This window comes from Saccopteryx bilineata, chromosome 6 (assembly GCF_036850765.1).
Source record: "Saccopteryx bilineata isolate mSacBil1 chromosome 6, mSacBil1_pri_phased_curated, whole genome shotgun sequence".
NCBI classification, from domain to species: Eukaryota; Metazoa; Chordata; class Mammalia; order Chiroptera; family Emballonuridae; genus Saccopteryx; species Saccopteryx bilineata.
In genome coordinates, this window is record NC_089495.1 from 208,044,091 (window position 1) to 208,062,502 (window position 18,412).

General features: G+C 57.7%; 2 protein-coding genes across 7 annotated transcripts in view; both read left to right on the forward strand.

Annotated features, from left to right (window-relative positions):
• The window catches only part of PTPRA (protein tyrosine phosphatase receptor type A), an 82,780-nt gene extending 76,193 nt beyond the window's left edge, over nt 1–6,587 (forward strand). For 4 of the 6 annotated variants that reach the window (XM_066237086.1, XM_066237085.1, XM_066237088.1 and 1 more), the window contains 7 exons: nt 988–1,137; nt 2,236–2,329; nt 2,603–2,679; nt 3,130–3,264; nt 4,552–4,907; nt 5,459–5,594; nt 6,289–6,587. In XM_066237086.1, the coding sequence (XP_066093183.1) occupies nt 988–1,137; nt 2,236–2,329; nt 2,603–2,679; nt 3,130–3,264; nt 4,552–4,907; nt 5,459–5,594; nt 6,289–6,363 (1,023 nt within the window). In that variant the 3' untranslated portion in view covers nt 6,364–6,587. The remainder of the gene's footprint in view (nt 1–987; nt 1,138–2,235; nt 2,330–2,602; nt 2,680–3,129; nt 3,265–4,551; nt 4,908–5,458; nt 5,595–6,288) is intronic. The other 2 variants (XM_066237089.1, XM_066237090.1) reach the window with 1 other exon arrangement.
• A 3,500-nt stretch (nt 6,588–10,087) lies between these two features.
• MRPS26 (mitochondrial ribosomal protein S26) lies at nt 10,088–12,407 on the forward strand. The gene is made up of 4 exons (XM_066236522.1): nt 10,088–10,848; nt 10,944–11,090; nt 11,176–11,299; nt 11,904–12,407. The coding sequence occupies exons 1-4, from the start codon at nt 10,598–10,600 to the stop codon at nt 12,036–12,038; spliced, it is 657 nt and encodes a 218-aa protein (XP_066092619.1). The 5' UTR covers nt 10,088–10,597; the 3' UTR covers nt 12,039–12,407.
• Nucleotides 12,408–18,412: the final 6,005 nt, after the last annotated feature.

An 18,412-nucleotide genomic window follows, 5' to 3' on the forward strand; every position in this document is an offset into this window, starting at 1 on the left:
GGGGGGTGCTCCGGGACCAGCACCCCCGAGGGGTTTGTGGGGGAGCGGGGGGGGGTGCTCCGGGACCAGCACCCCCGAGGGGTTTGTGGAGGAGCAGGGGGGGCACTCCGGGGCCAGCCCCCCGAGGGGTTTGTGGGGGAGCGGGGGGGGTGCTCCGGGACCAGCACCCCCGAGGGGTTTGTGGGGGAGCGGGGGGGGTGCTCCGGGACCAGCACCCCCGAGGGGTTTGTGGAGGAGCAGGGGGGGCACTCCGGGGCCAGCCCCCCGAGGGGTTTGTGGAGGAGCGGGGGGGGCGCTCCGGGACCAGCCCCCCGAGGGGTTTGTGGGGAGCAGGGGGGGAGCTCCAGGATCAGCACCCCCGAGGGGTTTGTGGGGGAGCGGGGGGGGCGCTCCAGGACCAGCACCCCTGCTGCCTCATGTGTTACTCAGCCTCCCGGGTTGTCGTAAGTGGTCGTCGTACCGTGTGATGGAGAGCCCTGGTAAACTGTGAGCGCAGAGGGGTGTCCCTCGGGGACCTGGGATACAGCCGTCGTTTGCACTGGGCTCTGAGGCTCAGGCACAGGTCGCGAGGGAAGTGCGCATGCCAGCCGCCAGGAGAGCCAGTGCCTGCGCCCTTGTGACGCAGCTCGGCCATGCGTAGGAGCAGCGTGAGACCATCTCCATGGGCAGGGCACAGAGGTCACAGGGCATGGGTTGTGTATGTCACCAGATTTTGACAGCTCCCTCAGACGAGCAAATCCGTGCTCTCAGAATGAGCAGGGGTTGGGTTTGGTCCTCTCTCCAGGTTTCCACTCCAGAGGGTTGCAGAGTAGGACCCACCCTCCCAAGTTAGGCTCCCCCAGGGGAACTCAGGAATTGGGATAATGAGAGCACATCATTTAGTTCCTGCTGGGATCACAGGAGAAGTGGCCTGGAGGGACATGGAGTGGGGGCAGTCTGGCACCCCAAAGACAGTGTGGTGTGACAGGGACCACGCTCTGGTTTCAGATGCAGTACGTCTTCATATACCAGGCCCTCCTGGAGCACTACCTTTACGGGGACACGGAGCTGGAGGTAACGTCCCTGGAGACACATCTTCAGAAAATCTACAACAGAGTCCCAGGGACCAGCAGCAACGGGCTGGAGGAGGAGTTCAAGGTGAGTGGGGCCGGCCCCCCGACTGCAGGTCTGTGTGCTCTGGGAAGCACTGGTCCTCGGCTTCTTCAGGATCAACCGTCAGCGGTGAAACCCTTGTGAGCCTGTGGGTGGTTCAGGAGGGGGTCTCGGCTCTTTGCTCGTACCCGGTCAATCTTAAGCCATCAGCACGTCAGAGTCACTGGGCTGTGTTTGGGTGGAAAACAGGCAGTGGTGTTTTTCTTGAGTCCCCAGTCCCCTCCCCTGCACCCCTGTGATTATCATGTATAAAGAACAAGTGTCGGCCTCTGTTACCCCTACTTGACGTTGCTGTTGTGGCCCTCACGCAGCAGTGGACACTGTGTAAACAGCTGGGTGTGTCTGTGTCTCCACAAAGCCTCTGCAGACCACTGGACAGAGGGTGTGTGGCTGGCAACCGCTGAGGCCTCTGAGCCCTGCCGATGCTGTTCGGCCATGTTCTCAGCACCGCTCGGGAGTGTCCACACCCCTCAGTCCGAGGGCTCAGAGGCACGAGAGCCTGGGGCGGTGGGCAGACCACACTCCTACGGCAGTGCTCAGACTGCAGTGAGGCCTGAGTGACCGGGATCCTGTGAAGGTGCAGGTTCTGACCCAGCAGGTCCGAGCTAGGGCCCGAGAGTCGGCCTTCCTGACCCGATGGGGCTGAGGCTGCCGGCTTGTGAGCCCCGCTCTGAGTAGCAGGGGTCAGGAAGGGGCTGCAGAATGGGAAGGGAGGGTGGTCTACATTGAATAAGGTTTTCTACAGAGTCTAAGACCGTGTGTGGGGTGGAACAGCAGGCGGAGGGAGAGAGAGCGCACCCCCCCCCCACCCACCCCCGTGAGGCTAGGACCCTGCTCCAGGGTCATGAGGGTCCAGCCAGGTGGGTCCCGGAAGGGCCACAGGAGCCTCGAAGGCAGTTTCTCAAACACTCCTGGCTTCTCACTGAGCTTAAAGACAGAAGCAAGTGTTCCAACAGGGACACGTGGCGAGGAAGGTCAGGTTCTGGTGGGGAGCTGTGTGCACCAGAGTGGCCTGGGGACGTGTCATCTTGTCAAGTTCGGCGACTGGGATCAGCAGTGTTTTCCCTCCCTTTCCCAACGCAGAAATTAACATCAATCAAAATCCAGAATGACAAGATGCGGACGGGGAACCTCCCAGCCAACATGAAGAAGAACCGGGTTTTACAGATCATTCCATGTGAGAGCCCTCTCCCCACCCCTGCCCCGGTGTCCACCTCTATCCCCAGCCCCTCCTCCAGTTCCCCCCTGTGGTACTAGTAACGGTCAGCTTGGACGAGAGTTACGGCACTGCCCCTCTTTGCTCTCTGGGAATAATAGGGCGTGAAGGCTGAAGGGACCCTCCCTCTGGGCTGGGAGCAGGCACGCTGGTGCCCAGTGGGGACAAGGAGACAGAAGGAAGGGGGAGAGGACAGTGAGGCTGGGGACCCACAAGCCACTGTCCTCCGTGCAGATGAGTTCAACAGAGTGATCATTCCAGTCAAGAGAGGTGAAGAGAACACAGACTACGTGAATGCCTCCTTCATCGACGTGAGTGCTGTCCATGCTCCCGAGGTCCATCCGGGCCTCGCCGTGTGGCCTCGGGGTTGTCTCTGCACCAGCCTCAACTCAGAGCTGACCCCTGCCCTAAATCTGCCAGGTCCCAGAGAGCAGAGGGCGGGGAAGCAGGGGCACCCTGCAGGGTAGTGACTGGGGGAAGGTGGTCCCTCCCAGAGAGCAGAGGGCGGGGAAGCAGGGGCACCCTGCAGGGTAGTGACTGGGGGAAGGTCCACTGCACAGACCACGGCCTGCCGGGCTGAAGCTGTCTGTTCTCACCCCTGCTGAGGTCGCCTTCCTCCCCCTCAGGGAGACCAGTTTATCTGACAGAGAGGGTCCTCAGTGGAGAGGGAGCTCGCCTGGGGTGGGTTGTAGTGGCCTCTTCTCCAGCAGCCCCTCCCAGTGAAACCCCTCGCTCCCTCCCGCTCCCTCCCGGACCTGCAGGGCTACCGGCAGAAGGACTCATACATCGCCAGCCAGGGCCCCCTCCTCCACACGATCGAGGACTTCTGGCGGATGATCTGGGAGTGGAAGTCCTGCTCCATCGTCATGCTCACAGAATTGGAGGAGCGAGGCCAGGTGAGCTCCGAGGCCCTGGGCTGCAGCAGACAGGACCCAGGACCGTGTGGGGAGGGTGGGGTGGCGAAGGCGTCTGCTTGCGCTTTCTCTTCTGACTTAAACTGCCCATGGGGCCTCTCCAGGCCCCATAGCTCAGCCCGTGGGAGTCTGAGCCACCAGTAGCTCCGCTCTGGCCTGGAGAGCGGTGTGGTCTGAGCTTCCACGTGGCTCCTGGACAGTTCTCCCCCTCCCCCTCCTCCCCTCCGAGTGCTGTGTGCCCTCCGGCCTCACGGTCTCCCCACCACCCTTCAGCCGAGAGCAGAGTTGTTCCCAGGACTCTAAGGTTGTACCTTTTGAGTATTCCAAAGCCAGTGCCTTGTCCCCGGGGGCCGTGCCCCCCCTTGCTGTCTCTACCTCAGAGCCACGGGAGGCACCGCTGGGGTCACCTCCCTCCGCTGTCCCCTTTTCCTCGCAGAGTAGAGTGCGGGCTTTATCCCCACCTGCGTCTGGTCTGTGCTGTTCTGCCCAGTGGAGGGCGCAGTCAGATAAACTCGGCCTCACCCGGCTGAGGCCCTTCAGTCCAGCACCTGTCGTCGTCCTAACGTGGGTTCTCCGCACTGGAGCACCCCGCAGGCCCCAGCCCCGGGAGTATGTGGGGCTCTCCTGGGGCAGGCGTGGCACCTGGAACGCCTCAGCTCCGCCCAGCCTGCTGCTGCTGGCCTAGGTAGCCACCGGGAGGAGCTGTCCCGGTCGGAGCCAGAGCAGGCCCCCACTTGCTTTCACTGTTGATCAGCGCCCTGTCCAGTTTTAAGAGGGGACTCTTGACAGTTCCTCAAGTCTGCGGCCCTGGGGCCTCCTTCCAGCCTGCCCCTTTCTTCTCTGTCACCCTCGCCTGAACACTGAGTGTCAGCTGCTGGGCGGGGCCATCGCACAGCTGCCCCTTGAACACCGGGGATTGGAACGAGGATAGTCACCCCCGCCCCCGCCCCCGAGTGTCGGACGCAGGTGGGAGGCGCTGTCTGCATTCCCCATGCCCTGCCCGTGTCGCAGCTCCAGAAGTGACACCAGTGGTTACGTGACTGTCTCTGGTAGTGGCAGTAAGTTAAATAACGACGTCTGGTGAGGGTCAGAGGTAGATTGGAGTGACGTTAAGCAGCATCCGGGCCCTCTGAGTTACCTGCACCGTGGGGGTGAGGTGTGTCGGCTGAGAGGCAGGTGTGCGCAGAAGGGGCAGGCAGACGGTGGGCCAGGCCCGTCGCTTCCACGCACAGTGTTCTGAGCCCTCATGCGCGCCCACCTTCCTTCCAGGAGAAATGTGCTCAGTACTGGCCCTCGGACGGGCTGGTGTCCTACGGAGACATCACCGTGGAGCTAAAGAAGGAGGAGGAGTGTGAGAGCTACACCGTCAGAGACCTCCTGGTCACCAACACCAGGGTGAGGGGCCGGGGGAGGTGTGCCCCAAGGGGAGCCGTGGCGCTGTGCCGCCGCCCGCCTGACGGCCCTCCCCCACAGGAGAACAAGAGCAGGCAGATCCGGCAGTTCCACTTCCATGGCTGGCCGGAGGTGGGCATCCCCAGCGACGGCAAGGGCATGATCAGCATCATCGCGGCCGTGCAGAAGCAGCAGCAGCAGTCGGGGAACCACCCCATCACCGTGCACTGCAGGTGCCCGAGCCCGCTGGGCCCTCCCAGGAGTCCGCCACCCTCCGCCAGGCCCGCCCACGAGTCTGCACTCGGCAGGGCGGGCGGGTCTGCTGAGTGATCAGCACGCAACGCTAAGCAGGGTGGCCAGTGTCGTGGTCACAGTCTAGATTCCTGGGATCCAGGAGGGAAATGAGAGGCCCGGGAAAGATCAGCACACACGGGGCTCATGGGGGGGGGGGCACCAGAAAGAACCCGGTGAGTGAGCAGCAGGCCGGGTCCACCCAGCTGTGTGGCTGGGGGACAGCAAAGGTTTGAGGATTGGGGTTGGGGGTTCGAGGCTCTCCACCACGATCCCATGGGCTAGCCTCTCACTAGGCTAAGTGGGCCGTGCAGCAGGGGGTGTCGGCCTCCCCAGAGCTGTGTGAGCAAGGGACCGAGGTGGTGAGGAGCAAGTGGCCTCTTCCCACCCTCACCCCACCCCCAGCACCTACCTCGGCCCTGACCTGCTCATTGCCACTGTCGCTCCCCTGGGCACAAGGGCTGGTGTGTGAAGTGGGTCTCCTCTGCTACAGTGCAGGGGCAGGACGGACGGGGACCTTCTGTGCCCTGAGCACAGTCCTGGAGCGGGTGAAGGCGGAGGGGATCCTGGACGTCTTCCAGACCGTCAAGAGCCTGCGGCTGCAGAGGCCACACATGGTCCAGACACTGGTACGCGGCCGCGTTGGTGCCCCTGCGCCACCCACAGCCCTTCGTCGTCAGGGTCACCTCCGCGGCAGGCTCCTCCGAGGGCCCATCTGGTCATCAGAAGCCTATGTAACCGCAGAGCCAGCCTTCCCTTCCCCAGGGGCCCCAGAGAGAACAAGCCTTGGGGGGTGGTGACAGTGGGGGGCTCAGAGCTCTTCCCGGTGCCCCTGCCTGGCTGCGCAAGGAGCCCTCTGGTCGGATGGGCTTGTGTCCTCGGCAAACACTGGAAGGCGGTGCAGGGCACCCCGGGTGGGGGGAGGACTCAGCAGTCTCCCCTCTTCTGCTTGGGGCTTCCTGATAAGTGGTCTGGTCCCGACAGTCTGACAGGTAACCACCGAGTGTGGGGACGGACACCCGAAAGGGCTCCTGACCCTGTGGGGACAGTGCTGCCTGAAGGCAGGGGAGACTCGAGTTGAATGAAGGTGTTTGGGAATTAACGGGCACCTCCAGCCTGACCGCCATAGTGAGGTGTGGCCTCACAGAGCCACCGCCCACCTGCTCTCCCAAGCCAGCCCCTGACCTGGTCCTCTCCGGCCTCCACCTGGAGGACCAGCGGCACTGGGTGGGGGTGGGGGTGGGGAGGTGGAGTGTGTGCGGTCAGAGCTGTGGTGGGACCTGCTCCGTGCTGCTCTGGCTGACCGCCTCCCCCTCCCCCCAGGAACAGTATGAGTTCTGCTACAAGGTGGTGCAGGAATACATCGACGCGTTCTCAGATTACGCCAACTTCAAGTGAGAGCCCATGAGACCCGTGGACAGGAGAATTGCCTTTAATATTTTGTAATATTCTGTTTTGTTAATATACCCAAAACTGTGTATATATCTTATAACTGTTTTAGAAATTGGTACATAGGCTTCTATTACTTATTAGGTGGAGATTTTATATGTAAATGTGTTAGCACTGATAGTCCTTTTTCCAATGTTTTATTGGGGAATTAAATAGTGTGATGTTTGGATTGATGTCGTGAACTCCTCTGCCTGGAAGTGTGACCTTATCGTTCTGTGGCTTACACACCTTTTCCTAGAAAAGAAACAAAACCCTTTCCAGGTAGCTCGGCATCAACTAAGGAAAAAAGCACAAAGTTCTCAGAGCTCTTGAGGAAATCGGCTGTCCCAGTGCCCTTTGGGGCCCCTGTCCCCTCCCCACTCTGTAAATAACCCCGCCCCCGCCCCCTCGGTGCCCAGGCCCACGCGGGCTGAGGGACCAGAGTGGTATCTCTGGTACCACACTAGGGATCATCGGGTAATAAAAGCTTTGCCTCCCAGAGGAAAAGAAACGTCTCCCTTTTTCTGGGGCGGGGCAGCCATACCAAACCAGGGTTCCCCTCAGCTGCTCCTGCTGTCACTGTCCTGTCCCAGCTGGGGCAGAGGCTGCTGTCCTCCAGCCTCTCTCCCTCCGGTCAGCACAGCCTTCTCGCTTGTGGCTGGTTCCCATGGACCTCCTTCCCTCCCAGCACATTGGGTGCAGTGGTCCCAGCTAGCCCGGCTCCCGGGAGGGGCCAGGGGCATGGAGGACGCAGGACGGAGGGCTCAGCTCTAAGGCCAGTGTGACCTCTCGGTGCTCTGCTACACAACCTTCTGGGTTGTGTCACTCTGTCCAGATTAAGTCTTTATAGTCACACTGTGTTAAATAGCTTCGGTTTTCTTTCCTGTCCGCATTTCCAGAGGGAATGGGGCAGTGCCTCAGATCCTGGTGGTGGGAGTCTTCGATTCCAACTTGATTCTGAGCCTGAATATTAGAAGTGTCTGGTTTTTGTGTCTCACAAAGTGGATACTGTATTCGTGTGTTTCTCGTGTAGCAGTCTGCCCAGTCTAGACCCAGCGTCCCCCCATCTCGGGCCCAGTGTCCCGTAGGGAGCACTCCTCCCCCGGGGTGGGAGCCAGGTCACCATCTTGTCCATGGAGAAGCAGGACGAGTGTGGAGAGGGAGCAGCTTCATTTCTCAGGGCCTGAGTGGAGTGTGCACGCCTCCTTCTCACACGTCCCATTGGCTGGACCTGGAGCTCAGGAGGGGCTCAGGCTTGGGGAGGGGCTGAGGATCCACAGCATAGGACCCCAGGAATGCCAGACCTCTGCGGAGGGAGACAGCGGAGGGGCAGCTCCGGACTCCCTGGGACTCAGCGCGCAGGCCACCTGGTGAGAACAGGTGAGAAAGGAGGTGGGGAAAAGGAAGATTGTAGACTTTTTAAAGAAGTCTATCAAAAAGGGCTAAGAACTGAGGCCTGAGGGAAGTGCCCCCCCCCTTTAATGAAAATCCCGATGACTTGGTGAGAGAAGTGATGAAGGAAACAACCACAAGGGAACTGACTTGTGGAGTGAGGTCTCTCAGCGCACACACACGCATACCCACACCATCTCCCTGGAAACCCTTCTGCCTGGCTCAGGGGTGGACACTGCAGGCTGCAGTCCCCCGCCCTTCCCAGTCATGTCGTCTGAGCCCGATGCATAAGTCGTTGGGCTGCACCAGCGACTCTGCAGAGAAATGCAGTGTTTGGGGCACAGCTGGGAGGGCGGGTCCCTCCACTGCCTTTTATCCTTGTGAGCAGCTGGTTGTCGGAACAAGAGAGTAAACTGGTTGCCGTGGCTGTCGGTGCAGCGGCCTGTGGGCCGCTCTTGGGGAGCAGGAGCAGGCCCTAGGCCCCCTCAGCCTCCGGAGAGGCGGCGCCCAAGCCTGGTCCACAGAGGCACTCCAGGTGTCAGTGCTGCCCTGCTTCTCGGAGGAGGAGAGACTTGAACTGGACCCAAAGGATGCTGGGAATTGAGAGTAACCCACAAGCTCCCTTTTGGAGCCTCTGTGTGATCAAGTCCAGGCAGATGGAGGAGGGCAGGCCTTGGGTCTGCAAGCTGTGCAGGACACACAGGAGAGCCTTCCATACGGCCTGCCTCCTCCGCCCGCTGGGCTGCCACCTCCCGTCACCAGGGCTGGCCCGGAGCAGCTGCCCGCCTTCGGGGCCCGGTGGGTTTCTGCTGGGGGCCGTGCTCAGGCGGTCAGTGGCTGGGCCAGTACAGAATATCACCAGGTTAGTAAACATGTCTTCAAGCAGGACGCACGTGCTTCCAGAGGACATAAGCCCAACGGGAATGGGGCTAAAAGGAAAGCATCGGGCTCAGACGACATGACTGGGAAGGGCGGGGGACTGCAGCCTGCAGTGTCCACCCCTGAGCCAGGCAGAAGGGTTTCCAGGGAGATGGTGTGGGTATGCGTGTGTGTGCGCTGAGAGACCTCACTCCACAAGTCAGTTCCCTTGTGGTTGTTTCCTTCATCACTTCTCTCACCAAGTCATCGGGATTTTCATTAAAGGGGGGGGGGGCACTTCCCTCAGGCCTCAGTTCTTAGCCCTTTTTGATAGACTTCTTTAAAAAGTCTACAATCTTCCTTTTCCCCACCTCCTTTCTCACCTGTTCTCACCAGGTGGCCTGCGCGCTGAGTCCCAGGGAGTCCGGAGCTGCCCCTCCGCTGTCTCCCTCCGCAGAGGTCTGGCATTCCTGGGGTCCTATGCTGTGGATCCTCAGCCCCTCCCCAAGCCTGAGCCCCTCCTGAGCTCCAGGTCTGAATGTCCTGCTTCCTGCTGAGTGACTCCCCCCAGGAGAACATGGGGTGTTCCACAGCCACCTCTCCCATGCTCCCAACGCCCAGGGGGTTCAGGCAGTCTCTCCAAAGTCCACCATCAGTTCCTGCACCTGCGTGCCTAGCTCCAACCCTCCCCCCACGGGCTACAAGCATCACCCAGACTGGGGTGGGTGTGTCCTGTCCTCAGGGCAGAGAGTAGGGATTCCATGGTGAACAAATGGCTTTCTGTGTCCTGCTCAGAGGGGTAGGAAGATGAATTCCAGAGTTTATAGTCCGGAAGGGGACAGCACGCATTCCTGGAAAGCTAGGTCTGTTGCCAGAGAGAAAGGGCCTGGAGCTTACCCTGGGAGGCTTAGTTGTTCTGGTTTGGATTTTTTTTGGAAAAAACAACAAATTACAGGAAAAGCAAAGGCACCGTCCCCCATTCCTCTTTTAAAATAAACACAAGGGACTTTGAATAAAACATTCTGTAAACCCAAGTCGGAACCAATCTTGTTTATTAAACTCAAAAGAATCATTTGCACTAAACCACAAAGCAGATGTTTTCCTAAAAGTTACTTGGTTAACCAATGCGTCTACGAACAAAGCCTGCTTTACCCAAAACGTTAACACATGGACTTCAGCTCCCTGATATGTCAATTTGGGAATTCACCCATGTGCCCCTTGCCTGGGCTGCTGAATTCCAGGTGCCCATGACATTCTTGTGGTGCCCGTTATGCCATCCCCTCCTCCACCTTTGCCACAGGGTTTGGTGCCCCAGCTCTCCCAGGCACTGGCCACCACGACGCCACGCCTGACCCGGGTCCTTGCATTTGCCGTTCAGCTCACACGGAGAGTGGCTATTCACCCTGCAAACAGGCCTCTGCCCCCTGGAGGCTGACGGCTGGCGACAGGGAGCTGAGCTGTCCAACACAGAGGCTGCACGGCCAGCACATCCCAAGACCCCCAGGTGGGCGATGGGTCTCCGCGGCCAGAGTCAGAGGAAGGTGCCGCTGGCTGGGGCTCCTGCACCTACCTGGAGCCTGGGGTTGGGGTGTAGTGAGGGCAGGCTGCAGCCACGGCCCCCTTCTGAGGAAAGGTTCTGGGCACTGCCGCAGGCAGCCCAGGCAGGATTGCCCCTGGCCTCCAAAGCGGTGCCCTGGAAAGTGAGCCCTGGGATGGAGGACCACGAGCCGGTGGACCCTCCGCAGGGGGCAGCACGTGCTGCAGACACTGCTGGTAAGTGCGGTGAGAGGCCCTCCGCACTGGCCACCAGGGGCCATGGTGGCTGCGGACGGGGGCTATCTGGGTGGAAGAGGGGACAGACGACACAGAGACGTCCGGGCACCCGGGGTGCAGGGAGGACAGACCGCGGACTCCATGCCCCGGCCTGCCCCGCGGCCACTTCCGGGCTCCCGCGATGCCTTGCGGCGCGCGGGGCGCGGGGGCCTCGGCCATGCTGCGCGCGCTAAGCCGGCTGGGTGCGCGGCCCCCGCGCGGGCCCCCGGTCCCGCTGCTGCTGCCGCCCGCGCGCGGCCGCAAGACCCGCCACGACCCGCCGGCCAAGTCCAAGGTCGGGCGCGTGGTGACTCCGCCCGCGGTGGATCCCGCGGAGTTCTTCGTGCTGACGGAGCGCTACCGGCAGTACCGCGAGACCGTGCGCGCCCTCCGGTGTGTGCTGCGGGGCGGGGCGGGCCGGGACGCTGGGGAGGGGGCGCCGGGCGGGCGGGCGCACAGGAGGCCGACCCCGGCGCGTCTCTGCGCAGGCTGCAGTTCGTGTCCGAGGTGCGGAGGAAGAAGCACGAGGCCCGGGCCGGGGTCCTGGCCGAGCGCAAGGCGCAGGAGGACGCCGCCGAGCACCGCGAGCTGATGGCCTGGAACCTGGCGGAGAACCAGCGGCTGTGCGAGCTGCGGTGAGCCGGCGGGCCGGGGGCCGGGGGTCGGGGCTGGCCCGTGGGGAGCCCGGCCGGCTCAGGCTCGGCCTCTTGCTCCTCCCAGGGTGAAGAGGCTGCAGCAGGAGGCGCGGGAGCAGGCGCAGCGGCAGGCCGAGGAGCAGGCCCGACAGGCCCGGGAGACTCAGACCTGGGTGCAGCTCAAGGAGCAAGAAGTGCTGCAGCTGCAGGTGGGCCGCGCCTCCGCGGGGCGGGGCTGGAGGCCTCAGGGTCCGGGGGGGGGCAGTGGCGTGGGGCGCCGGCCACCTGCCGACAGGGAGCGCAGGCGAGGACCTGGGGGAGGCGTGCGAGGCTCGTGCCCGGCGGGCGCAGAGACCTGGGGGCGACAGGTGTAAGGTGTTCGGGGAGCTTGCTGGTGGCGGCTGAGTCGGGGGGCGGGACACCCCGCAGCCCAGAGGGTTTGCATTTTGCCTTGTGGATGGTGAAGTCGCTGAAGGGTTAGGTACTCGGGGCATGTTGGCAGGAGTGATCCAGCAAGAAGGGCTGAGGCTTGAAGTAAAGGAGAGGGGGAGGAGGACTTGGAGAGACTTTAAGAGGTAATATTGTGGGACTGAGTCCACCCAGCGAGACACCAGATCGTCACACCTGGTGTGCTGTGGTTCTGGTGGAGGTGTCCAGTGAGTGACTAAGAAAGAGGAATGTGACAAGGCTGCTGGAAGGTCAGCAGAGCACTCAGAGAGGACCCAGGGTCAGTGGGCGGAAGGCCAGCAGGCTTCCCTGGGAGGGCTGGCACGCCCGGGGCTCCCGTGCAGCTGGCCTCCTCTCTCCCAACAGGAAGAAGCAAAAAACTTCATCACCCGAGAGAACCTGGATGCTCGGATAGAAGCAGCGTTGGACTCCCCAAAGGATTACAACTGGGCCGTCACCAGGGAGGGGCTGGTGGTCAGGCCACAGCACAGGGGCTCCTGAGGGCTCAGTAAGGACAGCGCCTGCCTGGGGACTGTGTGTGTGTGCACGGGGGTCTGAGGGCTGGGTCTGACCCGGAATAAAACCAGTGCTCCTCGCAAAGGAGGAAGCACGGCCTGTTCCGCTGTGGCCCACTTGTTCCAGCCTCTGCACCTGCCCCTTGGCCAGAAGCTTCCACACTCAGTGCCCTTTCTGCCCTGCGTCCAGCTCTCAGCCCAGCACTGGACCCTAGAGGTTTCCATCCTCCTGGACCTTAGTCCCCAGGTCGTCTCTGGAGTGTCATCAAGGGCAGTTACCGGTTGGCAAATTATCGTCCACAGGCCAAATCTGGCCTGCTCCCTGTCTTTGTAAATAAAGTGTTATTGGGACCTAGCCACACCCGCTCACTGACTGCTTAGACACCGTGATGGCAGACTTGTTTAGTTGCAACAGGGACCATGTATGACTTGCAAAGTCTAAAATATTCGTTACATGGCTTTTGCAGAAGTGTGCTGACCCCCGATGTAGGGTTTTAGGGGTTTAGCCAGGGGCAGCTGTCACCTGGTGCCTAAGACACGAGCTAACCATTGGCCAAAGACCGTTTCTGCTTGACCATGGGCTTTGCTGGCCAGGGTCCAGTGTGCCCAAGACACAGGAGGCGAGGAGGAGACCTCGTTCATTATGGTATCCCTTTCCATCCGCAGCAGGGGAGGCCTGGGGGACCCAGGCTTTACGAGGTGTCACTTGTCAAGCACTCGGATCACATCCTGTGGGTACCAGAGATACAGGTGACTGGAGTTCACGAGGGGGAATAAGTGAACATACAGATCTGTGTACCTTGTTCGCACTCGGGTTTGCAGTGAATGGGGAAGACTGCTGGCCACGTGAATGGGCTCTGGGCGCCTCCTTAACCTGTCCCGTCACAGGGACCACACTAGACCCGAGGGAGCATGTCTCCCCTGTAGAGTCCAAACTCTCTGCGTGGAATACAGTCGCAGGTATCCAGTGGCCCCCAAAATCTTGGCATAAGGTCCCCCTGAACTTAACCTGTGGTTATTTCCCTGGCAGGAGCACAGAAGTCAGCTTAATACCTAGGAAACCAGCCTTGCCGACTGCTGAAATAATGGGCAATTCTGGCAGGAAGAGTTAAGCTCCGAACTTTTTTTTTTTCCTACCCAAAGAGGGAGTCCAAAGCAACTTTTTTTTTGTATTTTTTGTATTTTTCTGAAGCTGGAAACGGGGAGAGACAATCAGACAGATTCCCGCATGCGCCCGACTGGGATCCACCCGGCACGCCTACCAGGGGCAACGCTCTGCCCACCAGGGGGCGATGCTCTGCCCATCCGTGGCGTTGCTCTGTTGCTACCAGAGCCACTCTAGCGCCTGAGGCGGAGGCCATAGAGCCATCCCCAGCACCAGGGCCGCCTTTGCTCCAATGGAGCCTTGGCTGCAGGAGGGGAAGAGAGAGACAGAGGGGAAGTAGAGGGGGAGGGGGGGAGAAGCAGATGGGCGCTTCTCCTGTGTGCCCTGGCCAGGAATCGAACCTGGGACTTCTGCATGCCAGGCCGACGCTATACCACTGAGCCAACCGGCCAGGGTCAATGACCAGTCTTTTTGCAGGTGACTCCTAGGTTATTGTCCTCGTGGAAGCCCGCTGGCCAGATGTCCGGGGAAATACAGTCTGCAGGCCTCCAGCCGCCTGGGGAGCTGAGGCTTTTGGATGCACGACTGATAAACCGGTTTTGTAAGAAGCACCGAGTCTCGCCAGGTCCAGGGTTCAGAGTGGGCTGGGCAGAATTGTTCCCTGGGGATTTCTTTTTAACCTGAGACAGAAATGGACTATGAGGCCGTCGTATGTTTTGACTGTTAGGGATTCACAGTTTCTGAAATTCTTCAGGGGCTGACCTGTAACTACAGACATCGCATTATCTCCTCTAGTTTGTCTTGTAACTCTCAACACGTCCCGATGTTTTTAAAAGGTAATTTTTGTGAGGTCGGTTGGCAAGAGGGGAAGGTCACGTGGGGAACCAGGCCCAGAAACTTTGCCTGGAACCACCCACACCCATGTGCGCCAAAAGAAACTTCCCAGGAGCCCTTCGAAAAAGAAAGGCTGGCCTGACCAGGCGGTGGTGCAATAGATAGAGCGGAGGGCCCAGGTTCAAGACCCCGAGGTCGCCAGCTTGAGCAAGGGCTCATCTGGTTTGAGCAGAGCTCACCAGCTTGGACCCAAGGTCGCTGGCTCGAGCAAGGGGTTACTCGGTCTGCTGAAGGCCTGTGGTCAAGGCACATGAGAAAGCAATCAATGAACAACTAAGGTGTTGCAACAAAAAACTGATGATTGATGCTTCTCATCTCTCCGTTCCTGTCTGTCCCTATCTATCCCTCTCTCTGACTCTGTCTCTGTAAAAAAAGAAAAAAAGGACTGTCCGTCAGCCAATGAAATTTCACCAAATCCTATCAACTCCACCACCCTAATGACCCTATAAATTATCCCCAGGCAAATCTCCCGCCCCCCCCCCCCCACTTCTCTGGCCCCATCTTGCGGTCCAGAGAACATCCTCTGGGAGGCGCTCTACTAAATAAAGATTTTGCTTATCCACACTCGGTGGCTACGCCCTTCCTTCTTCCTTGGCAGGGAAAATACCTTACAATTTTGTTTGAAAACAAATACAGTTTAATCCCAGCTTTCAATAATATGATAAATTGCATTTGTCAAGAAGGGTTTTATGGCCTGACCAGGCGGTGGCGCAGTGGATAGAGCATCAGACTGGGATGCAGAGGACCCGGGTTCAAGACCCCGAGGTCACCAGCTTGAGTGTGGGCTCATCTGGTTTGAGGAAAAGCCCACCAGCTTGAACCCAAGGTCGCTGGCTCCAGCAAGGGGTTACTCGGTCTGCTGAAGGCCCGCGGTCAAGGCACATATGAGAAAGCAATCAATGAACAACTAAGGTGTTGCAACGCACAACGAAAAACTAATGATTGATGCTTCTCATCTCTCTCCGTTCCTGTCTGTCTGTCCCTGTCTATCCCTCTCTCTGACTCACTCTCTGTCTCTGTAAAAAATAAATAAATAAATAAAAATTTAAAAAAAAAAAAAAAAAAAAAGAAGGGTTTTATGTGAAATATTTCCAAATGAACACTGGGCAAAAGTCACTGTTGAAGTATCTGTTTTCGAAAGCAGCAGCTTGTAAGCCACTCTGTGTCATTTTGGTCGTCACTTGTCCGGATTGCCACTTCCCTGTGTGAGACACATGGCTTTTCCCTCGGAATGTTTTTTTGCTACTTGTGACATTCAGCACCTAGGGGGGAAAAAATTAAATGACAAGTTTCTGGGATTTCAGTTACTTCTTTTTTTTTTTAAATTATTTATTTATTCATTTTAGAGAGGAGAGAGAGAGGGACAGAGAGAGACAGAGAGAGACAGGGGGGAGAAGCTGGAAGCATCAACTCCCATATGTGCCTTGACCAGGCAAGCCCAGGGTTTCGAACCGGCGACCTCAGCATTTCCAGGTTGACGCTTTATCCACTGCGCCACCACAGGTCAGGCCTCAGTTACTTCTTGATCTGGTGAAACTTAAGTTTGTATTTGTTTTTGGATACTCTTTGCAAGTATACTAACTTCTGTCACCAGGGAAACCGATTTGGGGGTGGAGAGGTTGACTGGAGCTGACTGAGCCACATCTCATGGCTTCCGGGGGCCCTTTTGTGAGTTTAAAGTAGAAGTAAAATACTGGGGGTGGACAAAGCGTCAACCTGGAATACTGACTGAGGTCACTGGTTCAAAACCCCAGGCTTGCCAGGTCAGGGCACATAGGAGAAGCAACTACTAAACAAGGGGATGCTTCCCGCTCCTCTGCCCAGCCTTTCTCCCTCTCTCTCCCTCTCTCTCTCTCTCTCCCCCCCCCCCCCCGCCTGGACGCCCCAAGATGGGCAGAGCATCGACCCCTGGTGGGCATGCCAGGTGGATCCCGGTCAGGCGCATGCGAGAGTCTGACTGCCTCCCCGTTTCCAGCTTCGGAAAAATAAAACAAATAAACAAACAAACAAACAAAAACAGAAATAAAATAAGATCTTGTAAAAAAAAAAAAAAAAAAAAAGAATCTCCAAGAGAGATGGGAGTGTTTGCGTGATTGCCCTGCTCACTGTTCCCACCCACAAACCTGTATGGACACATTGACAGCAGAGGACACACCTCGGTGAGTGGTTAGAAGCCTGGTGTAATCTGCCTGGGTTCAAATCCCAGCTTCCCCTCTATTAAAAAAAAAAAAAGTGTTTTTCAATTGTAGTTGACATTCAGTATTATTTTGTATTGGTGTCAGGTGGTTAGACAATCATATACTTTTATCAGGGGGATAGAAATCACCTCCTGACATTTCTGGTACCCACCTGGCACCGTTCACAGTTATTACTATATTGTTGATTATATTCCTTGTGCTGTATTTGACGTCCCAATGACTGTCGTGTGACTGCCGCCACCCTTCCCCCAGCCCTCCCGTGTGCTCTCCCCTCTGCCCACCGCCATTCCGCTCTCTGCAACTATGTGTCTCTTTCTGTTCCGTTTGTTCACTCGTTTTGCTCTTGAGATTTCACAAACAAATGAGTCAGATGGTATTTGCTTTCTCTGTCTGATTTAGTTTGCTTTAGTGCCACATCCTCCTCTTCTGTGCCGTTGCACGTGGTAAGCTTTCATTCTTTTTTTTATCGCCGAGTAATAGTCCATTGTGTGTATGTGCACTACAACTTCTTTATCCAATCCTCCATTGATGAGCACGTGGGTTGCTTCCGTATTTTGGCTCTTGTAAATAATGCCGCAGTAAACTAAGGGCGCATATGTTCTTTCATATGCCCGGAGGTGGACTCGTTGGGTCATAAGGCGGTTCCATTTTTAACTTTTTGAGGACCCTCCTAGACAGTTCTCCTTAGTAGCGACGCCAGTGTGCATTCCCACCGACAGTGCACTTGCTCCCGGCTTACTTCTTGAGTGTCCCAGGGAGCATTTCTTTGTGCCTCAGTCTCCTTCCAAGTAAAAGAGGTAAAAGACTGGTATCAACCTACAAGACAATTGTGGCAATTAAGTGAGACGTTCATGTAAAATGGAGTTCAGTGCCAGGGAAATGTAAGTGCTCAGTACTTGTTAAATGCCATCATCCTCATCATCCTCATCCTCATTGTTATCATCAGAGTTGCAATGAAAACTAGAAAATGACCTCAGACTCACACCAGGGACTAAGAATTTTGTGCCGAGTACAGCCAGCCGCACTGGGAATGAATTGCGGAGAGCCAAGCTCTGCCCGGCAACTCCTCTTAACTCCACCAGAGGGCAGTCTCATCAAGGCAGTGACCCTGCCTTCAAAAATGTACTAGGCCCTGACTGGTTGGGTCAGTGGGTAGAATGTTGGCCCGGTGTGCAGAAGCCCTGGTTCAATCCCTGTTGAGGGCACACGTGAGAAGCGACCACCTGCTTTTCCTCCCCTCCCTCTCCTCCTCTCTCTTCCTGTCTGGCAGCCAGTGGCTTGATTGGTTTAACTGTGGCCCAGGCATTGAGGGTAGCTTGATTGGTCCAAGCGCTTCAGCCTCAGGTGCTGAGGATAGCTCAGTTGATTTGAGCATTGGCTCCAGATGTGTTTGCTGGGTGAATCCCTGTCAGAGTGCATGCCGGTGTCTCTCTATCCCGGCTCCTCGCTCTTAAAAAAAAAAAAAAAAAAAAAAGTGTATTTGATTGCTGGAGGCCAAGCTCTGCCCTGCAACTCCCCTTATGTCCACCAGAGGGCAGTCTCATCAAAACAGTCACTTGGACTTGAGTGTGGGATCATAAACATGACCCCACGGTCTCTGGTTTGAGTCCAAAGGTCGCTGGCATGAGCCCAAAGTCACTGGCTTGAGCAAGGGGTCACTCTGCTCTGCTGTAGTCCCCCAGTCAAGGCACATATGAGAAAATAATCAATAAGCAACTAAAGCACCACAACTACAAGTTTATGCTTCCCATCTCTCTCCTTTCCTGTGTCTCTCTTAAAAAACAACCCCCCCACACAAAAACCCAAACTAAAACAAACAAAAAACCCACAGTGAGCAGGCACTTCAAAAAAATAGGCTGAGGTCGCCAGTTCGAAACCCTGGGCTTGCTGGTCAAGGCACATATGGGAGTTGATGCTTCCAGCTCCTCCCCCCTTCTCTGTCTCTCCTCTCTCTCTCTCCCTCTGTCTCTCCCTCTCCTCTCTAAAATGAATAAATTAAAAAAAAATAAAGTTAGTACATTTTATTTCCAGAGGCCAAGAGGTGCCCTGCAACTCCCCTTAGCTCCACCAGAGGGCAGTCTCATCACGGCAGTGACCTGGCCTTCAAAAATGTAAGGTTAGGTCCTGGCCAGTAGGTTCAGTGGATAGAGCTCTGTCAGGCAA